Source organism: Mus caroli, chromosome 8, assembly GCF_900094665.2.
Source record: "Mus caroli chromosome 8, CAROLI_EIJ_v1.1, whole genome shotgun sequence".
In the NCBI taxonomy this organism is placed as follows: Eukaryota; Metazoa; Chordata; class Mammalia; order Rodentia; family Muridae; genus Mus; species Mus caroli.
The window spans coordinates 76,375,685-76,392,717 of record NC_034577.1 but is presented as its reverse complement, the minus strand read 5'-3'; the positions used below and the strand labels follow the sequence as shown (position 1 = coordinate 76,392,717).

At 48.9% G+C, this 17,033-nt stretch overlaps 2 protein-coding genes across 13 annotated transcripts in view; both read right to left on the bottom strand.

Annotated features, from left to right (window-relative positions):
- Tnpo2 (transportin 2) overlaps positions 1-7,516 on the bottom strand; it is a 23,199-nt gene extending 15,683 nt beyond the window's left edge. For 2 of the 10 annotated variants that reach the window (XM_021170823.2, XM_029480508.1), the window contains exons 1-4: positions 5,437-5,521; positions 3,923-4,034; positions 1,792-1,867; positions 1,566-1,715 (exon numbers count right to left, since the gene is read on the bottom strand). In XM_021170823.2, the coding sequence (XP_021026482.1) occupies positions 1,566-1,715; positions 1,792-1,867; positions 3,923-4,021 (325 nt within the window). In that variant the 5' untranslated portion in view covers positions 4,022-4,034; positions 5,437-5,521. Of the gene's footprint in view, positions 1-1,565; positions 1,716-1,791; positions 1,868-3,922; positions 4,827-5,122; positions 5,247-5,436; positions 5,522-7,164 lie in introns of those variants that run through there. The other 8 variants (XM_021170826.2, XM_021170827.2, XM_021170822.2 and 5 more) reach the window with 8 other exon arrangements.
- Positions 7,517-12,479: 4,963 nt separating this feature from the next.
- Trir (telomerase RNA component interacting RNase) lies at positions 12,480-16,560 on the bottom strand. 3 transcript variants are annotated; one of them, XR_003837418.1, is made up of 3 exons: positions 15,502-15,947; positions 13,150-13,343; positions 12,480-12,890 (listed from the first exon to the last, which is right to left on the bottom strand). XR_003837418.1 is itself a non-coding variant. In XM_021169977.2 (3 exons), the coding sequence occupies exons 1-3, from the start codon at positions 15,835-15,837 to the stop codon at positions 12,783-12,785; spliced, it is 522 nt and encodes a 173-aa protein (XP_021025636.1). In that variant the 5' UTR covers positions 15,838-15,914; the 3' UTR covers positions 12,480-12,782. The 3 variants fall into 3 exon arrangements, 2 of the variants coding, with proteins under 2 accessions (XP_021025636.1, XP_021025638.1); XM_021169977.2 differs by having other exon boundaries at positions 13,150-13,227; positions 15,502-15,914; XM_021169979.2 differs by lacking the exon at positions 12,480-12,890 and having other exon boundaries at positions 13,151-13,227; positions 15,525-16,560.
- Positions 16,561-17,033: the final 473 nt, after the last annotated feature.

Sequence of the window (17,033 nt, the reverse complement as noted above, 5' to 3'; positions counted from 1 at the left end):
CACACACACACACACACACACACACACACACTATACACGCCACTCTACCCTCCACACAAGTAAGTTTAAAACAAAACACTATATTGCTAAGGAAAAAAATCTAAATATATATAGACTCAATTTCCCCCCCTGAATATTTGGTTTAACCCAACAGGCCCAAACATCCAGCTCTAATTCAGGACTATTTTTCTGTCTTCATTACATTGTTTGTTAGGTCATACAGGGAGGCTCACTTTGTAATCTTGACAGGGCTGGAATTCACTATGCACCTCAGTGTTGCTTGAACTCAAGAGATTCACCTGCTACCACCTCCCAAATACTGAAATTAAAGGCATGGCCCACCATGCCTAGGCTTATTGATTGATTGATTGATTGAGATAGGATCTCACCGAGGGCTAGCCTGGAACTATTTAGACCAGGCTGGCCTCAAACTCTTAAGTGCTGAAATCACAAGCGTGTGCTACCACACCTAGCCTTGTATTTAGTTTTAAGGCTTTCTTTCCTGTCTCTTCCTTTAAACAGTCGACAGAAAGGCCAGCAAGATGGCTTAGTGGTTAAAGGCACTTGCTCCCACCCACCATGGCCTGAGTTCCAACACTATACCCCACATAAAAGGAGAAAAACAACAACTAAGTTGTCCTCTAATCTCCACACACATAGCACAAACAAATAAGTAAAAAAACAAAACCACTTTTTTAGTTGACAGATTTCAAGAAAAACAATGGCTTAAAAACTCTGGAGCTGGGAAGATGACTCAGCAGGTAAAACCAGCCACCACCAAGCCTGCTGGCCCAGACTTGCTCCCCAGAACCCACATGGGCTGGATGCAGTGCTGTGCATCTATAATCTATCACGTCCACTCGGAGAAGAAAGGACAGGAAGCTACTGTGCCAATGAGCCTGGAATAACACATTGTACAGCAAAAACCTGAAACCATCTTGACAAGGTGGGAGGTAAGAACTGACTCTCCAATGTTGTCCTCTAATCTCCAGACTCAAATGTTGCTAAGAAATCACCTATTAATACTTTTAGTGTAAAGTCTTCAAGGAGAATGTCCTTAAGTAAACCTTAGCAGCACTGCTGCAATGTCCTTGGGTATCTCTTCAGCAAGGCGCCTGCCTCCATTAACTAATTCCCACTTTGTATGAATAGTTTGAGGGGCATCACTAATGACTCCTGTCTGGACGGTAGAAACAGGTACTCTAACTGCTGAGCATCAGGCCCGTCTTTTGAGACTATGGACACTGCACTCAGGAGGCTGAGGCAGAAGAGTGCAAAGTTTGAGGCCAGTCTGGGCTACCTTTTCTCAAAAAGAAAAAAAGGGGAGGGAAAAAAAAAAAGACTGACCTGCACTGCCTGGCTTGTTTCCAAGCTGTTACTTGCCAGGCAAGTCCCTTTATCATCTCTGTGCCTCAGTTTCCTCTCCAGTCAGATGGCAGTAGTAAGAGTGCTATCAGAGGGTGCTGGAGCATTCAGTAAGCAACACCCTGAACACGTTGAATAGCTTCTTGGCCCAATGCAAGCCCTTAGTGTGTCCTTGATGATGACCCCCACAGCCCCCTCACCGATGGTGGCTCTGATGAGAGAGGAGGCATCGCCAATGTTGTTGAGACACTCCTGTTTGATGAAGTCAGCCACAGGAGGCGGGAAGCTCTGGTAATGCGCCTTCACATTGTTCTTGAGGATGAGGCCACTCAGAGAGCGGGTTGGCTCATCTGTAGGAAAAGTGCTAAGGTCAGAGGACTAAGAGAGAAGCAAGATCTGTGTGGCCTGGAGGGACAGAGAACATACCTTCTGATTTGAGTCTGGTCAGGACGAAGATCAGGTAGTTGTTAAAGTCAGGAAACTGGTTGAGTTGTTTAAGTTTCTGCCAGGCTGTTAAGGAACTTGGAAAGCCAGGTATATTGGGGCATGCTAGTGATCCCAACACTAGGTAGGCTGAGGCAAGATCTTAGAACTCCAGGCCAGCATTAACCCAAGACCTTCTCTCAAAACAAAACAAACAAACAAACAAACCAAAGTACTTGAGAGCCAAGAGCCTTTCTTAGGCAATACTCTCCCAGTGTCACACTGCTCAAAATGCTAGTGATAAAATCAATTAGGCAGCCAACTCCTTGGATAATACTGATCAATTCAATTCCTAACCTCACAGCGCCATAGGGCCTTCTCAGGAGGATCAAGTCCACACAGGGACTAGGGCACATGTCTGAACTCCTACATGACCCTTATATCCTTACCAGAACAGGAGAGGGCTAGGCTTCTCTTAAACTGGCAGCTGCTACTCACTTCTGATCTTGGCCCTCCAGTGACGCCTGCTTTTCTCAAGCAGAATGGAAGGCTACTTGAGTGTGGCGCAGGCCTAAAACCCTAGCCCCAGGGAAGCTGAGGCAGGAAGATCACTCTTAGTTTAGGGAGAACCTGGCTACATATTTAGTTCTAAACTAATCTGTTATATTAAAAGACCATGACTAAAAAAAAAAAAAAAAAAGAACGAAAAAGAAAAGAACAAGAAAAACCAGCCCAGGGGTCTCAGTGGTAAAATATGCATCTAGCATGTGTGAGGCCAGACCACTGAGTCTCCAGCACCATTAAGAGAAAACTAAAGCTGGCGTGGTGGCGCATGCCTTTAATCCCAGCACTTAGGAGGCAGAGGCAGGAGGATTTCTGAGTTTGAGGCCAGCCTGGTCTACAAAGTGAGTTCCAGGACAGGACAGAAACCCTGTCTCAAAAAGAGAAAGAGAAAGAGAAAGAGAAAGAGAGAGAGAGAGAGAGAGAGAGAGAGAGAGAGAGAGAGAGAGAGAGAGAGAGAACTAAAGTAAATGGCTGAGTTTCAGGAGCAGGACTTAGGGATGCAGCTCAAGTGGCTAGCATGCTCTAGGCTCCTATGTTCCAGTCTCAGCCCTGCAGGAAAAGGTGATGGACTAGTCCTATTTTCAAGTGAAATTTGATACTGCTTCGAGCACTCAATTTTTTTATTTGAGATAGTTTTCATAAGACCAGGTTACTCCTAAACTCCGAGATTCACTAGCTTCTGCCTCCTTAACACTGTGATTAAAGGTGGATGGTATCATGACCATATATCATTTAAAATTCTGATCTTACTCTAATTTGCTTCTCTGTTGCTGTGATAAAACACTAAGGGTTTGTTTTAGTTCATCATTGGGAAGTCCCAAGGTAGGAAGAACTCCAGGAATATAACTGAAGAAGAAACCTCTGCACAAAGCTGCTTACTGGTTCCTTCCCCAACTCACATCCACCAACCTTTCTTATACAGACCAGCATCAATTATTATCAAGAAAATTTCCCACAGCCATGCCCACAGGCCAGTCTGATTGAGATAATTCTTCAATTGAAAGCCCCTCTTCATAGGTGTATCAAATTAATAACAAAACTAATCTATATCTATCTACATATATATATATATGTATTTGTGTATGTATGTGTATATATATATATATATATATATATATATATATAGAGAGAGAGAGAGAGAGAGAGAGAGAGAGAGAGAGCTCTTAGGAAAAAAGTTTTCAACTACAAAAACACTCATATTGCAACTCCAGCGTCCCTACCCATCTACCCTCATTCTGACAAGGCATACCACTAAAGTCTGCGATGGCTGGACTTCTTACCCTGGTTCCTAGCTGAGGCATTTTCCCTGTTTAAGCCTCCAGGTTCCCATCTGTTAAAGGAAAGTTACCAACACTCAGCTTAACAGTTATAGGATTAAGTACTCAGTGAACATCAGACATGCCCATCATTTTCTCCACTCCAGAAATGGAACCAAAGACCTAAACCTTTAATTCATGTTCTCTCGCAGCAGAAAGAGTCTGGGAATCAAGAAGTAGTCCCTCCCTCTCTGGCCTTCACGAGGTGCAGACATCGGCCCTGTTCCGTGAGCCCCGGAAGGAAAGAAGGATACATCCTGCACAATGCGCTGAGTAGCTGTGTTGGGCGACTGCGAGTCTTTGAGAAGCTGCAAGACCTGCTGCAGGCCCTGCTCGTCTGGCTGCCAGTCCATGGCGCAAGGCGAACTGCAGGGGTAGGAGCCTGGATCAGCGCTGGGTCGCTGGAGTTCTGTGTGAGACCCAAGTTGAGTCCCCGAGGCAGAGGCGGCTACATGCAGACGCAAGCGCTCTCCGCCGAGAAGCGGAGGCCTCCAATCCGCGCCTGTCCAAGTGCGGGGTCCCCGCCAGCTAAGCCATCCTCGGCCACGCAGTCGCGGGCTCGGGAGTGCGAGTGGGGGGAATATAAAAGCGGGCCATCAGGACCAGCGGCGGGGGCGCGACGGATCCACATCGAGCCTAACGAGGAACCCTCTTTCCAAAGCGATTCACGCCACCGCCGCCCCCGGTTACGGGCCTCACGGCTTCCGCCTCCCTCGAGGGCGAGGGGCCCCGCCCCAGCGGTCTTTCAGGTGAAGGCTCAGTCCACGAGGATTCCCTTCCCCAAAATCCAGCCTTCCAGCTCCACTAGATGCCAGCCGCCTCCTAGATTCCTGAGCTCCTCTAGGTCCCTAAGCGCCCAGATCTTGCTCATCCCTGCTCCCTCTTCTAAACCGGCTCTACAAGCTCAGTAGACGCCACATGGCCCCCTTTCTGACCTAGACGCGGCCCTGTGACCCTCCTTAACCAGAATACAAGCAATACCCGATAGGTTTCCAATGTCTCTTTGAATGAGAGCCAGTCAGAATCACCCAACCCACGATCAAAGCCCCCAATGCCCGCTGCCTGCCCCCAATCAGATCTGGCCAAGCTTCTCTAGCTCTTACCCTCCGCCCCAGTCAGCAGGAATTAATGCTGACGGACCTCTGGCAGCTCCCCCAATCAAATTCCCCTAAGCCCCCTCCCACCCCCACCCTACCCCCATCACTTCACGTCGGAGACCCCATCCGTCCAATCCCTGCAGCTTCCCTTACAGAGTCCCGCACAAACACCCGCCGGGTGAGCTACCCTCAACGGATCCCACCACCGCCTCGCAGCCAGACTCAGCAAAGCCCTCTGGTCTTAAGTCTGACGCCCCTCCCTATTAGGATAAAACAACCTTCCCCTCTCAACTTTCAAGGCTGTCTCCCCCGAATCAGACCCAACCAAGCCCCGCCGAAACAGATCCCCACACACACCCGATCCACGCGACGTCCCCCGACGATTCCCCCAATCAGCGCCCCTCCAGCCCGACCCCAGCCGCCCCACTGGCCCGCATCTCGTGGCACCCGAACCTGCCCGGGCGCCGAGGCCCCACCCCTTGAGATCAGATCAGCTCCCCCTCCCCCGCCCGGCCCGTTCTGCCGGCCTCGAGAGCTGGCCCAACCCGGTACCCCGCCTCTCAGCCGGGCGCGACCCCGACGCCTGGGCGGCGCGCGGCGCAGGCCCAGAACCCAGGGAGGTTCGAGGCGAGCTGAAGCCAAGGGGCCCCGGCCGAGCGAGGCCCACCTACCAGGCCCCGGGAGGCAGCGGCGGCGCCTAAGTGCTGCAGCTTCTCCAGAGGCTCGCGCGGAAGGAGGGAGCCAGAGGCAGGGAATTAAAAAAAAAAAAAAAAAAAAAATTAAACGCGGCCGAAATGAACAGTTTCGGCTTCCGTACGCCGTTCAAACTGGCCTACCAAAGCCAATCGGAGAGCGAAGCACTCACACGTGATCTGGCACAGAACGGCCCTGGCCAAGTTGAGTCACGTGAGAGAATAAGAACCGCCTCTAGGCCTCTCTTGCCATTAGGTCCTCCCAGCGTCTCGTTTCCTTTTTCTTTTTTTTTTTGCAGCTTTCTTCTTTCTTCTTTAATGTATATTGGTATTTTTGCCTGAACCATGTGCGCGCAGTGCCGTGGGGATCAGAAGATTGCATTGGATGCCTGTGAAGCTGGTGGTGGTGAGCCATGTGGATGCTGAAATCAAACCTGGGTCCTCTACGAGAGCCCACAATACTCTTAACTGGCCCCAGCCCCACTGAGTTGCAGATTTTGCTGGAGCTAGAAATTTAGTAGTGCATGGGTGCTTTCGGTGTGTAATGGACCTGGGAATCCTTCAACTACAGCTAACCGTGTCCTTACTACAACTCCCTAAAATTTAAACTGTTCGCAGTCCGGCGTGCCTCAGAACTGGATTGGGAGGGAGGGAGGGCAGGGATAGGGAATAAGGCAACAGTAGACCCCTCTGTTACCAGGAAAGCCTAGGCTACATCACAAAACCCTTTGATCAAAAATAAGTTAAAATGAAGCCGGGCAGTGGTGGCGCACCCCTTTAACCCCAGCACTCCCTGGTCTACGGAACTAGTTCCAGGACAGCCAAGGCTACACAGAGAAACTGGGGGAGGGGTTAAAATGTAACTTTCTCTTTCGCTCCTCTAAACAGCACGACACCAACGTAAAGAGCAGGGCAGGATTTTACTAGAGCAACTGTCCTGTTATTGTTCAATGCTGTTTAAACACTTTTACATGGGACTGAAAAATAACACGTGGCTATTTTTTGTTTTTTTGTTTTTTGTGACAGGGTTTCTCTGTGTAGCTCTGGCTGTCCTGGAACTCACTCTGTAGTCCAGGCTGGCCTCGAACTCAGAAATCCGCCAGCCTCTGCCTCCCAAGTGCTGGGATTCAAGGCATGCGCCACCACTGCCCGGCTTTTTTTTTTTTTTTTTTTTAATTTATGTTTGTTTTGCCTGCATTTATGTCTGCATCACGTTTCTGTCGAGTGGCAGAGTCAGTCAGGTGTTGAATCTCCTGGAACTAGAGCTACAAGACAGTTGTGAGCTGCCATATACAATTGCTGGCACTCAAAACCAGGGTCCTGTCGCAAAGCAACAAGTGCTCTTAATCGCTGAGTCAACTTATTCAGCCCCTGGCAATAACTTCTAAAATAAAACAAGGCAGCTAAATTCGATCAGAAGACCTAATCCCTTAACCTACCTTAAAAGTGAGATGAGAGTCCTTGCCCAGAGCATTTAGGCAAGAGCCAGGTCATGAATGCTTCTGCCGTTTGAATTCAGTAGTTTTTCCTTTTCAGCCGTAAACCATTATAGAATTGGAGACCTGGTGCTTTCCTCTACTCCCTTCCCGTCTCCATCCCCTCCTAGTCCTACCGCTGATAACGGATTCACTCTTCAGCCGCACCTCCATCTCAGTGGATATAGCATAATTTGCTCCGTTAGAGATGACCCATCCAAATTATGCTTACCTGACCATAAGCTTATTGAGTAATGATTCAAATCATAAATTATTTGAAAATGTAGTCCTAAGCACAGCTCCTCAGTTGACTGCAGGTTCGTTGTCTTCTTGCCCTGCTTAAAACAATATTTACTAAAGTAACCATGATTGGAATCCCAAAGTACAACCGAGGCCTTTGATAGGTTTTGCTGTGGTTTCTTTGACCTTCAGGTGAGGGACAGGTCTATGGGAATGCCTCAACTTGAAAACAACTTAGCCCACTCCCCATTGCCACGATCAGTCCCTGCAACCTTCAGTCATGAAAAAGCAAGAATTGAGACCCCTATTGCAAGGCTCTGTTGAGAAAATCAAGGAAAACCTCCGCAACAGACTAGCGGCTCAATATAAACAGAAACCCTTTAACGACACGTGTGGATAGCCACCCTACGCATGCGCAGAGCTTTCTTACACCACTACTCACGCACCGGTGAGGCTTGAAACTACAAATCCCAAGATGCCCTGTATCCAAAACTCAAATTTTTATTCGTGAAGATGGGCTGGTCCGGGTTCTTGCAAGTTGGCTATTAAACTGGAGATTGGAGAGTCGGAAGGTTCACAGTAGTTTCTGTTTGGCTTTTTTTCGGGGGGGGGGCGTGGTTTGTTGTTTTTTAATCAAGGGAGGGCTTTGACTCCAGGTAGAGGCTATGTAAGTTATAAAATGCAGACAATGATTTTTTAAAAAGGTGTTTGTATTCAAATGCTTTGAGTGGCAACTTGCAGAGCTGATTCTCACTATGTGGGCCCTAGGTGATGTGTTTGTAAAAAGATAGAGAAAGGAGATATGTTCTATGGAGGGGTAGTGAGGTATGGAAGAAGGGGATGTCTCAGTGGGCCCATGCTGAGGCATCCCTTCCCCCTGAGGGAACAGCCACATGAGGGTATAGTATAGAATAGTTTTTATTCGGGGCATGGGGAGGGGGAGTCAAGATAGTAGTAAAGGCAGGGAAGAGAGGCCAGCCATGAGCATGTGGAGAGAGGAGGGGAAGGAGGGAGAAGAGGGGACAGAGCAGGCTCTAGAAAGGAAGAGCAAGAGAGGGAGGAGGGGACGAGCAGCTCCTTTTAAAGTGGGTCAGCCTACCTGGCTATTGCCAGGTAACTGTGGGGTGGAGCTTAGACAGCATACTAAGACAGGGATTGATTTTTCTGAGGCCACCTCCATAACCCAGGCTGGCCTCCTCCACCTTGTAGTCTTCCTGCCTTCATTAGCCCGCCCCCCCCCCCAAGGGCATACATACTAGGTGTGACTGCTACAGAGTTTAGTTGTCTTTCCTTTCTCTGTAGGAAACTTTCAATCAGAAGTTTCCCTGCTTGTTTTTTTTTTTTTTTAAGATTTATTTATTATATGTAAGTACACTGTAGCTGTCTTCAGACACTCCAGAAGAGGGTGCCAGATCTCGTTACGGATGGTTGTGAGCCACCATGTGGTTGCTGGGATTTGAACTCTGGACCTTCGGAAGAGCAGTCGGGTGCTCTTACCCACTGAGCCATCTCACCAGCCCTCCCTGCTTGTTTTTGATTGTTTTGATGAAGTGTCTTCCTGTACTGCCCATGTTAGTCTTTTTTTTTTAAGATTTATTTATTTATTATATATAAGTACACTGTAGCTGTCTTCAGACACTCCAGAAGAGGGAGTCAGATCTCATTACAGATGGTTGTGAACCACTATGTGGTTGCTGGGATTCGAACTCCGGACCTTCAGAAGAGCAGTCGGGTGCTCTTACCCACTGAGCCATCTCACCAGCCCAGTCTTTTTTTTTTTTTAAATTAATCATTCCACTCACTTAAATCTCAAATGTTATCCCACTTCCTGGTTACCCTGCCACTAACCCCCCACCCCACCCCACATCCACCCTCCCATGTGCCTGTATGAGTGGTCCCCCCACCCACCCACCCACTCACTCACTGGGGCATCAAACCTCCCCTGACCAAGGGCCTCCCTCCTGTTGCTGTTCAGCAAGGCCATCTATCCTCCGCTACATTTGTATCTGGGGCCATGGATCCCTCCAGGTACACTCCTTGGTTCTTAAAACCATCCACCCACCTCCGACCACTGAATAACCACAGTTGAGCACCACTATGCTGGGTTCTCCCTTCCCTCCTTGTGTATTCCCTGCCATGAAGTTTCCTAACAGTTTTTTCCTATGCAATTCTCAGTGACCCTATACATTTACTCAATGTCAACTAAAAGCATTCAGCTCATGCCCATCTTCAAATCTGACGGGAGAACATAAACGCTTAACTTACAATAGTCTCTCTGCCTGAGTATCTATCACAAACACTTTTGGTTTAAAATGTGTAGCTCATGGTGTCTAGTAGCCACCCATTGTGCATGAGGACTTGCATCCCATCTCAGCTATCCAGAGGGAGTATCCAGGGAAGGTTGGAAAGATGGCTCAACAGATCAAGGCAGCAGGCACCAAGCCAGACAACCTGAGTCCCATCCAATAAGGTGGAGGAGAACTGACTTGAGGCAAGTCCTGTGACCTCCACATGCCACAGCAGATATGTGTGCAACATGCACACACACACAAATACATAACTTAAAAAACACGATACAAGGGCTGGAAAGACATCTCATGTACTGCTCTTGCAAAAGACCTAATCTATCAGACTTCTGGATCAGGCAACGAGAAACCTACCTATTAACAACAGCTCCAGGGGAACCAAACCCAGGTCCTCTACAAGAACAGCAAGTGCTCGAAAACCAGTGAGCCGCCTCTTCAGCTCCAGTCTAATTTTTAAACAAGGCCTCCAAAATGTAGGTCAAGGTTAGTGTACTTGCCAGCATGCACTAGAAAAAAGGCTCCATCTCCAGAACTGTAGAACATAGCCTATAAACATACACTAACTACTCCCAGGAAACCAATGAGAGCAGTTTTACTCACAGGGTTACAGTCAAACGTCTTGTTCTTTGCAGTGCTGAAGATCATATGGGGTACATCTCCAATGCCAGGCAAAGGCCCTGCATCACTGAGCTACAGTGTAAGCCCTGGCTCACCTTGAATTTAGACGATGCTTCCCTAGCATTAAAAATGGCTAAAAGCAATCCCAGTGTGCTGGCACACACCATTAATCTCAGCTTTTGAGAAGCAGAGGCTGATGATCTCTATAAATTGAAGACCAACCTGATCTACATAGTAAGTTCTAGAACAGCCAGGGCTACACAGACAAAATCCATCTCAAAGCCCAAAAATAAGTAGACAAAAGACCTGAACCATAAAAAACAGCTGAGAAATGGATCAGAGAGATGGCTCAGTGGTTAAGAGTACTTAATGTTCTTCCATAAGACCAGAGTTCAGTTCCCAGCTCTCGTCCAGTGGCTTGACAACTAGCTCCAGGGAATCAACACACACACACACACACACACACACACACACACAGCACCTGCAAACATATAGCAGATAGAGATAAATGAAAAACCTTTACTTTTTAAGAAGGAGAAGTGAGTTAAGGGGACTGTTCAACTAACAGGCACAGGAGGCAGAAGCCATCGCTGACTCACCCTACCGTGTACTTTTAAGTTCCTTTCACTATTCCTGGGTTATACCTGCTTAGTCTCTGTGAAGGTAGGGGCCTGGACTTCAGCTTGCCCTGCTTACTGACACACTCTAAAATAGAGGCCAAGCTGCTCTAGTTGTGACCTACTTGTGTGTCTATGTGTGCTTAAGATCCAACTGTAACTGGCTTCCAAGGCAGCAACAGTTGACTCTATTAGCTTGTGTTTCCTTCCCTATCCTCTACCCATCAGCCCTTCCTTTGAGGATCTCTAACCATTACAAGCATCCTGCATTAGGAAATGCTAAGGATCTTTCTATCTCCCTGCCATTCCCTCTGCCTGGAGCACTTGAAAAATGTCACTCACTGCCCTACTATCTTTGAGATCTGAAGCAAATGTTATTTTCTCAAGCGATCAACATTGACCAACTTAATTTTTACATGTGGTTTTGGAGAAAGAATCTACATCAAACAAGTTATCCCAAATCTTGATCCACCTGCCTCCACCTCATAGCTGAGATCACAGGCACCAGTCAACATGCTCAATGCCTCCACAGCATGGGTTAACTCAACGCCTCACCTCCAGCCTGCTTTGACAAAAAAGGCCAGGGGCACCACTTCAACACTCCAGGACCATAGCCATCTGTCCTTCCTCAGTCCCATCCGAGCTCACTACTCACCTCCCTCCAGACTTGCATTAAATGTCACCTAAGGAGGCTAGAAAGATAGCTCAGCAGTTAAAAGCATTTGCAGTCTTCCAGAGGACCCCCCTTAAGTCCCTAGAACCTACACAGCAGCTCAAAACCAGTTCTAACTCTAGATTCAAGGGATCTGTTCTCTCCTCCACAGGTAACAGGCACGCATGTGATACAGACATACATGCAGGAGAGAAACAATATATATAAATAAATTTTTTGAAGTGACATTACGCCGGGCGTGGTGGTGCACACCTTTAATCCCAGCACTCGGGAGGCAGAGGCAGGCGGATTTCTGAGTTCAAGGCCAGCCTGGTCTACAAAGTGAGTTCCAAGACAGCCAGGGCTACACAGAGAAACCCTGTCTCAAAAAACCAAAAAGAAAAAGAAAAGAAAAGAAAAAGTGACATTACAAGCTGGAAGGATAGCTCAGCCATTAAGGGTTAGGCTCAAAGCCAAAAATATAAAATATGGCCTAAAAACAGACATCCCCTCCCCCAACAAATGCCTCTATCTTATCCTTGTTAGTAGTCACCACTGAAAAGGTTACCCATCCCCTCTGATTTCCCACTTATCTCCTATGAGGACAGGGAGAATGTAGGCTGTTCAGTCCTCCGGTCCCTAGAAACCAGGACATCTTTGACACTATATATTAAGTAGTTGGTCAGAATCTGGGGAATAAATAACAGCTCCGTAATGGCCAAAAGCTAAGATTAGTGTACTGCAAAAAAGGTGAAGGGCTAGACCAGCTTGACCAGCGAGCGCCACATGCTCTAGGCAAGCACACTCAACCCAGACTAACCTGAGTCACAGCTAAACTGATGCTGTGAGACTTGGAAGGCATGCTGCTGAGGCAGGAGAGAACTCTGTATGTAAGTCCCTGTCTCAAAACAAAACTACAAACAAGACCAGACTTCAATAGTCACAGTTACTAAGGATGTCTTGAGAGTCCTAGACAGGCAGCATGTGCCCCTGCCTACAGAACCTTCCCCTTCCCTTTCTACAATGGGTCCACCCCAGCTCGGGCAGATGTGGTATGCACTAGTGGGGAAAGGCTTAGCTTGGAGATCGCAAAGAAGATAAACCAAGCACAAACTCCAGCACTAAGTCAGGTTCTTTACTTCTCAGAAGTGACTGCTAAAAGGAGAGAGACAGCAAGAAGAGACAGAGCCAGAGAGAGCAAGGTGATGGGAAGAAAGGGCACAGTAAACCACTGGTCTAAAAGTCTGAGGAGGCAAGTGCTCAAGGTAAAAAAGAGTCCTGGAGAACGGTCTGCGGCCACAGCAAGCGCCTTCGTTTCCTTCTGTGTATCAGTCCTCCAGAGAAGGCTGCTGCCGGAACCGCATTAAATATTATGTACATCGCAGAGAGTCCCAGGTAGAGAGCACCCGGGAGGGAGTCATTTCACCAGGGGCCGAGTTTTATCATCATCCCCGCACTGGTGGGCTTTGTACTTTTTCACTTCTGCCATGTACTTGGCCCATGCGTCACCTTTACTTGTTAATACCTGTGGGGTCGGAGGAGGGAAGGAATGGTTGGAAGACAAATGCCCAACAAGCTCGGGACAAAAGTCAGGAACACCATGAGACAGCTGACCCATCCCCAGTGTCACTTAAAGGCCCTGGATTTGAGGAAAGAATAAGCAGAAGCAGGTTATCTGGGGAACCTCCCACCCTACAAGGCCCACCCATCCAAAGCCTGACCACTGGGCACTGGGTCTGGAAGGAAAAGGCAGTTAGGGTGGCACCCCTAGGCAGCCCACTCACCTCATCCTCCGTCTTCTGCTTCTTGGCTACTATTCCCGTCTTGAGGGCTAGTTTGTTCCCGCCTCTGCGCTTGCCCACCTGGGTGAAGGGACAGAAGACTGCAAGGGTTACAGGAGCCGGGCCCGCCCCTGGCGGTGCTGAGGCCCACTACACCTTCCTATCGACGCCTCGCCCAGCTCCTCCAGCCGGCCGACCTGCGCAGCAATCAGAGAGGAGCACACTCGACTCAGCACCTGCCCTGGGCTGCCATGCCCAGGCAGTCCTGGGCCCCAGGCTACCCTCCCAGGGGGGCCAGAGGAGTGCTGACCTTGCTGGGACCTGGCTCTGCCCTCACTCTTTCTGCCAGGCCTCACACTGTCCTGTCAGGGACCACACAGCTTCCTTTACTGAGCTTCACTATCTATTGAGCCCTACAGACCACACAGAGCGCTGTGACCATGGTATCTCCTCTCATATTCACAGTTATGCTATTTGAAGGTAATAACTATCTCCTTTTAGAAATAAAGACAAGTTTCTGGGAGAAATAGGACAGGCTGCCAACAACAGACTCAAGATCAGATGTGCAAGGCCAGCGGGAGCACCCTGAACCACAAAGCATCCCTCATTCTCCTACCCTGAGCTGGCCTGGCGTTTTTTAGGAATATAATGACAATGGCTACTCAGGAATAAGTCCAAGAGGCAGTGACACCACTGTTGCTCCTATTCCTGTACTGTCACATCAACCCAGGCCCTGTTACTTTCCACTTCCTCTAAGAACAGTCCGGCTCTGGGTTTTCACCCTGGCCCCATGTTCCCCCCTTAACTGGGGGCCTTTTCAAGACATTATCCTGTTCTTACCCTTCAACTAGGCATTGACTGCTGGACTATTCCCCCAATCGCTTTTGTGCAATACTGCAGATGGAATCTAGGATCCCATGCATTCAAAGCGATCTTCTGCTGAGTTAAATCCCCAGATCTCGTTTCTGAGATGGGGTCTCACTAAGTTGCTCAGGCTGGCTCTGAACTCATTCTGGACTTCAGATCCTTTCTCAGCTCCTGAGTAGCTGATATTACAGGCATACACTACTGGACAGACACACACACACACACACACACACACACACTGTGTTGTTTTTAGAAACAATGTAACCTTTGTTCAGACTCTGCAATCCTCCTGCCTCAAGCACCACAATGCTAGGATTCCATGTATGTGCCACTTTGGAGGTTCACACACACACCTTTTAAGACCTAAACAAGCTTAAGCCTTACCCCAAACCACAGAACTGGATCCAAGATTTGACCCACAGTCTATTATTCTCAAACCAACATTTCTTCCTCCCCACTACAAGGCCTCAACATCAGAGATAAAGCAAGCTCAAAACTAACAGAGTACATGTCCAACTTATTTAACCCGAGGCTCCTCAACATGACACTTGACATTTTCGGCTAGATCATTCTTTGTTATCCCTTGCGTTATAGGATACAGAAGAGCATCCCTGCTATCTACCTATAGATGTCACTAGCATCTCCTCTTAAGAGTTTGACAACCAAAATGTCTACAGACTTTATCAAATACATGAGGGTGAAGAGACTTGCTCCCAGTAGAGAACCACTGGTCTTGTTCTTTAAGAGTCTGTTCTGACTTTCCTAGGACCACTTCATGAAATACATCAAAATCTCAATTATTAGAACTACAGAAAATCAGGATAGGCCACCCACACTCCAAACAAATAACGTTCTTTTCTGTCAAAGACACCACCAACAACTCAGCACAAGGTAAGGTGCTCAATAAACGGACATTAGTTAAATAATACAGAAAGGAATCGATTGATCTTGCTAAGGCCACAAAGTCGGTGATTTGCTTTTTGTTATTGGTTGGTTGGTTTTGTTTAGTTGGGACAAGGTCTCACTTTTTCGAATCCTCCTCTTCTTGCATCCGGAGTGCTGGTAATACAAGGCGTGTACCACCACGCCCGGCTACGGTCCGTGGTCCGAGTCGAGTCTAACGATTACAGCAGACTCGGGATTTGAATGTGTCTCCTCTTTTTCCCCCACATTATATGTGGGCCTCACTATTCAAAGTCTGGGTACAAATTAAACAGGAATCCTAGCATCTAGGGTCCCCTAACCCCAGAGCGCTGCTTCCAATGCAATTTCCCGGTTCTCAGATCCCACGAGTGAGATCTAAGGATTCCCATTCCCGCCCAGAAACACCTCTGGTCGGGAATCCAGGCTCAAGATTCTCAGCAAGCGACCGGGACCGTCCAGGCAGCCGGGCGGAGGACTGCCTTGGACCATGACGCCCCTTCCCGGGCCCGACTCCCCCAGCCAACGCGGGCCCCGGCGCCCGCCCCCACCCCCGCGGCTCCTTACGAAGCTGAGCGTGGGGCCTGGGCCGCCCTTCCTCTTCGGATTCCCTGGGCCCGCCGCGGCGGAGGCCGGTGGATCGGGTCGCTGCGGGCCCGGGGGTGGCTCCTCCTGCCGCTGCCGCTGCTCCTCCTCCATCTTCCGCTTGAACAGCTCCAGGAAGCTGCCATCGTTGGCAAACAAGTTCACACCGCTGGACACCGGACTCGAGCCCGACACCTCGTCGTCCCCACTCTCGGGTGACGTTCCCGGCCCCGACTCAGCCCATCGGCTCCTGCCGCTGCCCGCCGGGCCGGGCGCCTCCCGACCCGGAGGCTCCGCCCGTCTCCCTCGGGCAGCCATTTTGTGGCCAGATGCCGTGCAAAGGACGTCGGGAAAGGCTCTCAGACCGCGCGCTTGGCGCGGGACTGGCTTCGTCTGGAGCAATGCATGCTGGGAAGAGAGGTCGGAACCCAGAAGACAACGCAGAGTGGGCGGGGCTTAGGTGGGGGCAAAGGGTTCTGACCTGGCCTCCAGGCGTTGGAGCCCAGAAGCAGGTCCCTTTCCTTCTGGTCCTCCGATCCCTAATCCTGCTAGACACGAGTTAGCTAAGCAGCCAGAAGCTCCCCGAGAATGGGACCATCGTCTGGGACCAGGGCCCCCTGTAAGGGCTAAGAGAACAATCTCAGGGGGCCACCAGAACTCTGTAACTGAACGGATCTTATTTGGAGCCTGTGTTTTCAATTGTCCCTTGGGAAATTGTGTGGCCCCCTAACTAGGTCTACAAAGCATATCTAACTTGATACCTCCTATTAGAAATGGAAGCATCTCCAGGTTTGGCATCTGTCTCTGAATTTAATCTCTTAGCTTGAAATAAAAATACTGCTGGCTGCGTGCAGCTAGACACTGCCTGAGATTAGTATTTAAAGAGGCTGGAGCACTAAAATGAAGCGGAACGTATTTCCAAGCTGAGTCCCTAAGACTTAATATTTTGAGCTGCGTACTGCATGAAGGGACTAAGGACCCTCGTATTCTTTCCCAAGGACAGGGACTCGATTAAAATTGCATTTGCTGAACTTGGAGCACACCCAGAGAGAAAGCAGAGTGCCAAGCACAATAAGAGTTTCGGAAATTAAAGTTCTTTCTACAAGGACGACTTGTTGCAGAAATCATTCCTGCCCAACATGGGGGTTCCGGGAACACAGGGGGAAAGTCTGCATACTCTGCAGCAAATGGAGTCTTTTAATCGACCCTTAGCCAAATAACCAGTTCGTTCGTGATTGGTTTGCGACAGAAACCATGTGGCTCACAACCAACTGGGTAACTGGAGGACCGGAAGAGATGTTGAGGTCCAACACAGAAAGTAAGAGGGAAATGATAATCAGGAAACCGAGCCTATGGAATCAAGAGGTACCTCTGCTCTAACTTCACGCAAAAAGCTTGGCCAGGATGTTTGCCTGGTTGCTAAGGAGAGGTTGACGTCTGCAGGGACTTGAGCGTGACTAGTGGAAGTAAGACAAGATTCAGCCAATGAAAAGAGTGCCGCAAGACTTAGGGCC

Excerpts from the sequence above, each read along its gene's own strand:
- Trir (XM_021169977.2), bottom strand. The coding sequence starts at position 15,837 with ATGGCTGCCCGAGGGAGACGGGCGGAGCCTCCGGGTCGGGAGGCGCCC. Across the intron at positions 13,228-15,501 it reads CAGGCCCCACGCTCAGCTTC|GTGGGCAAGCGCAGAGGCGG; the intron begins GTAAGGAGCCGC and ends CCCTTCACCCAG. Across the intron at positions 12,891-13,149 it reads AGCAGAAGACGGAGGATGAG|GTATTAACAAGTAAAGGTGA; the intron begins GTGAGTGGGCTG and ends CCGACCCCACAG.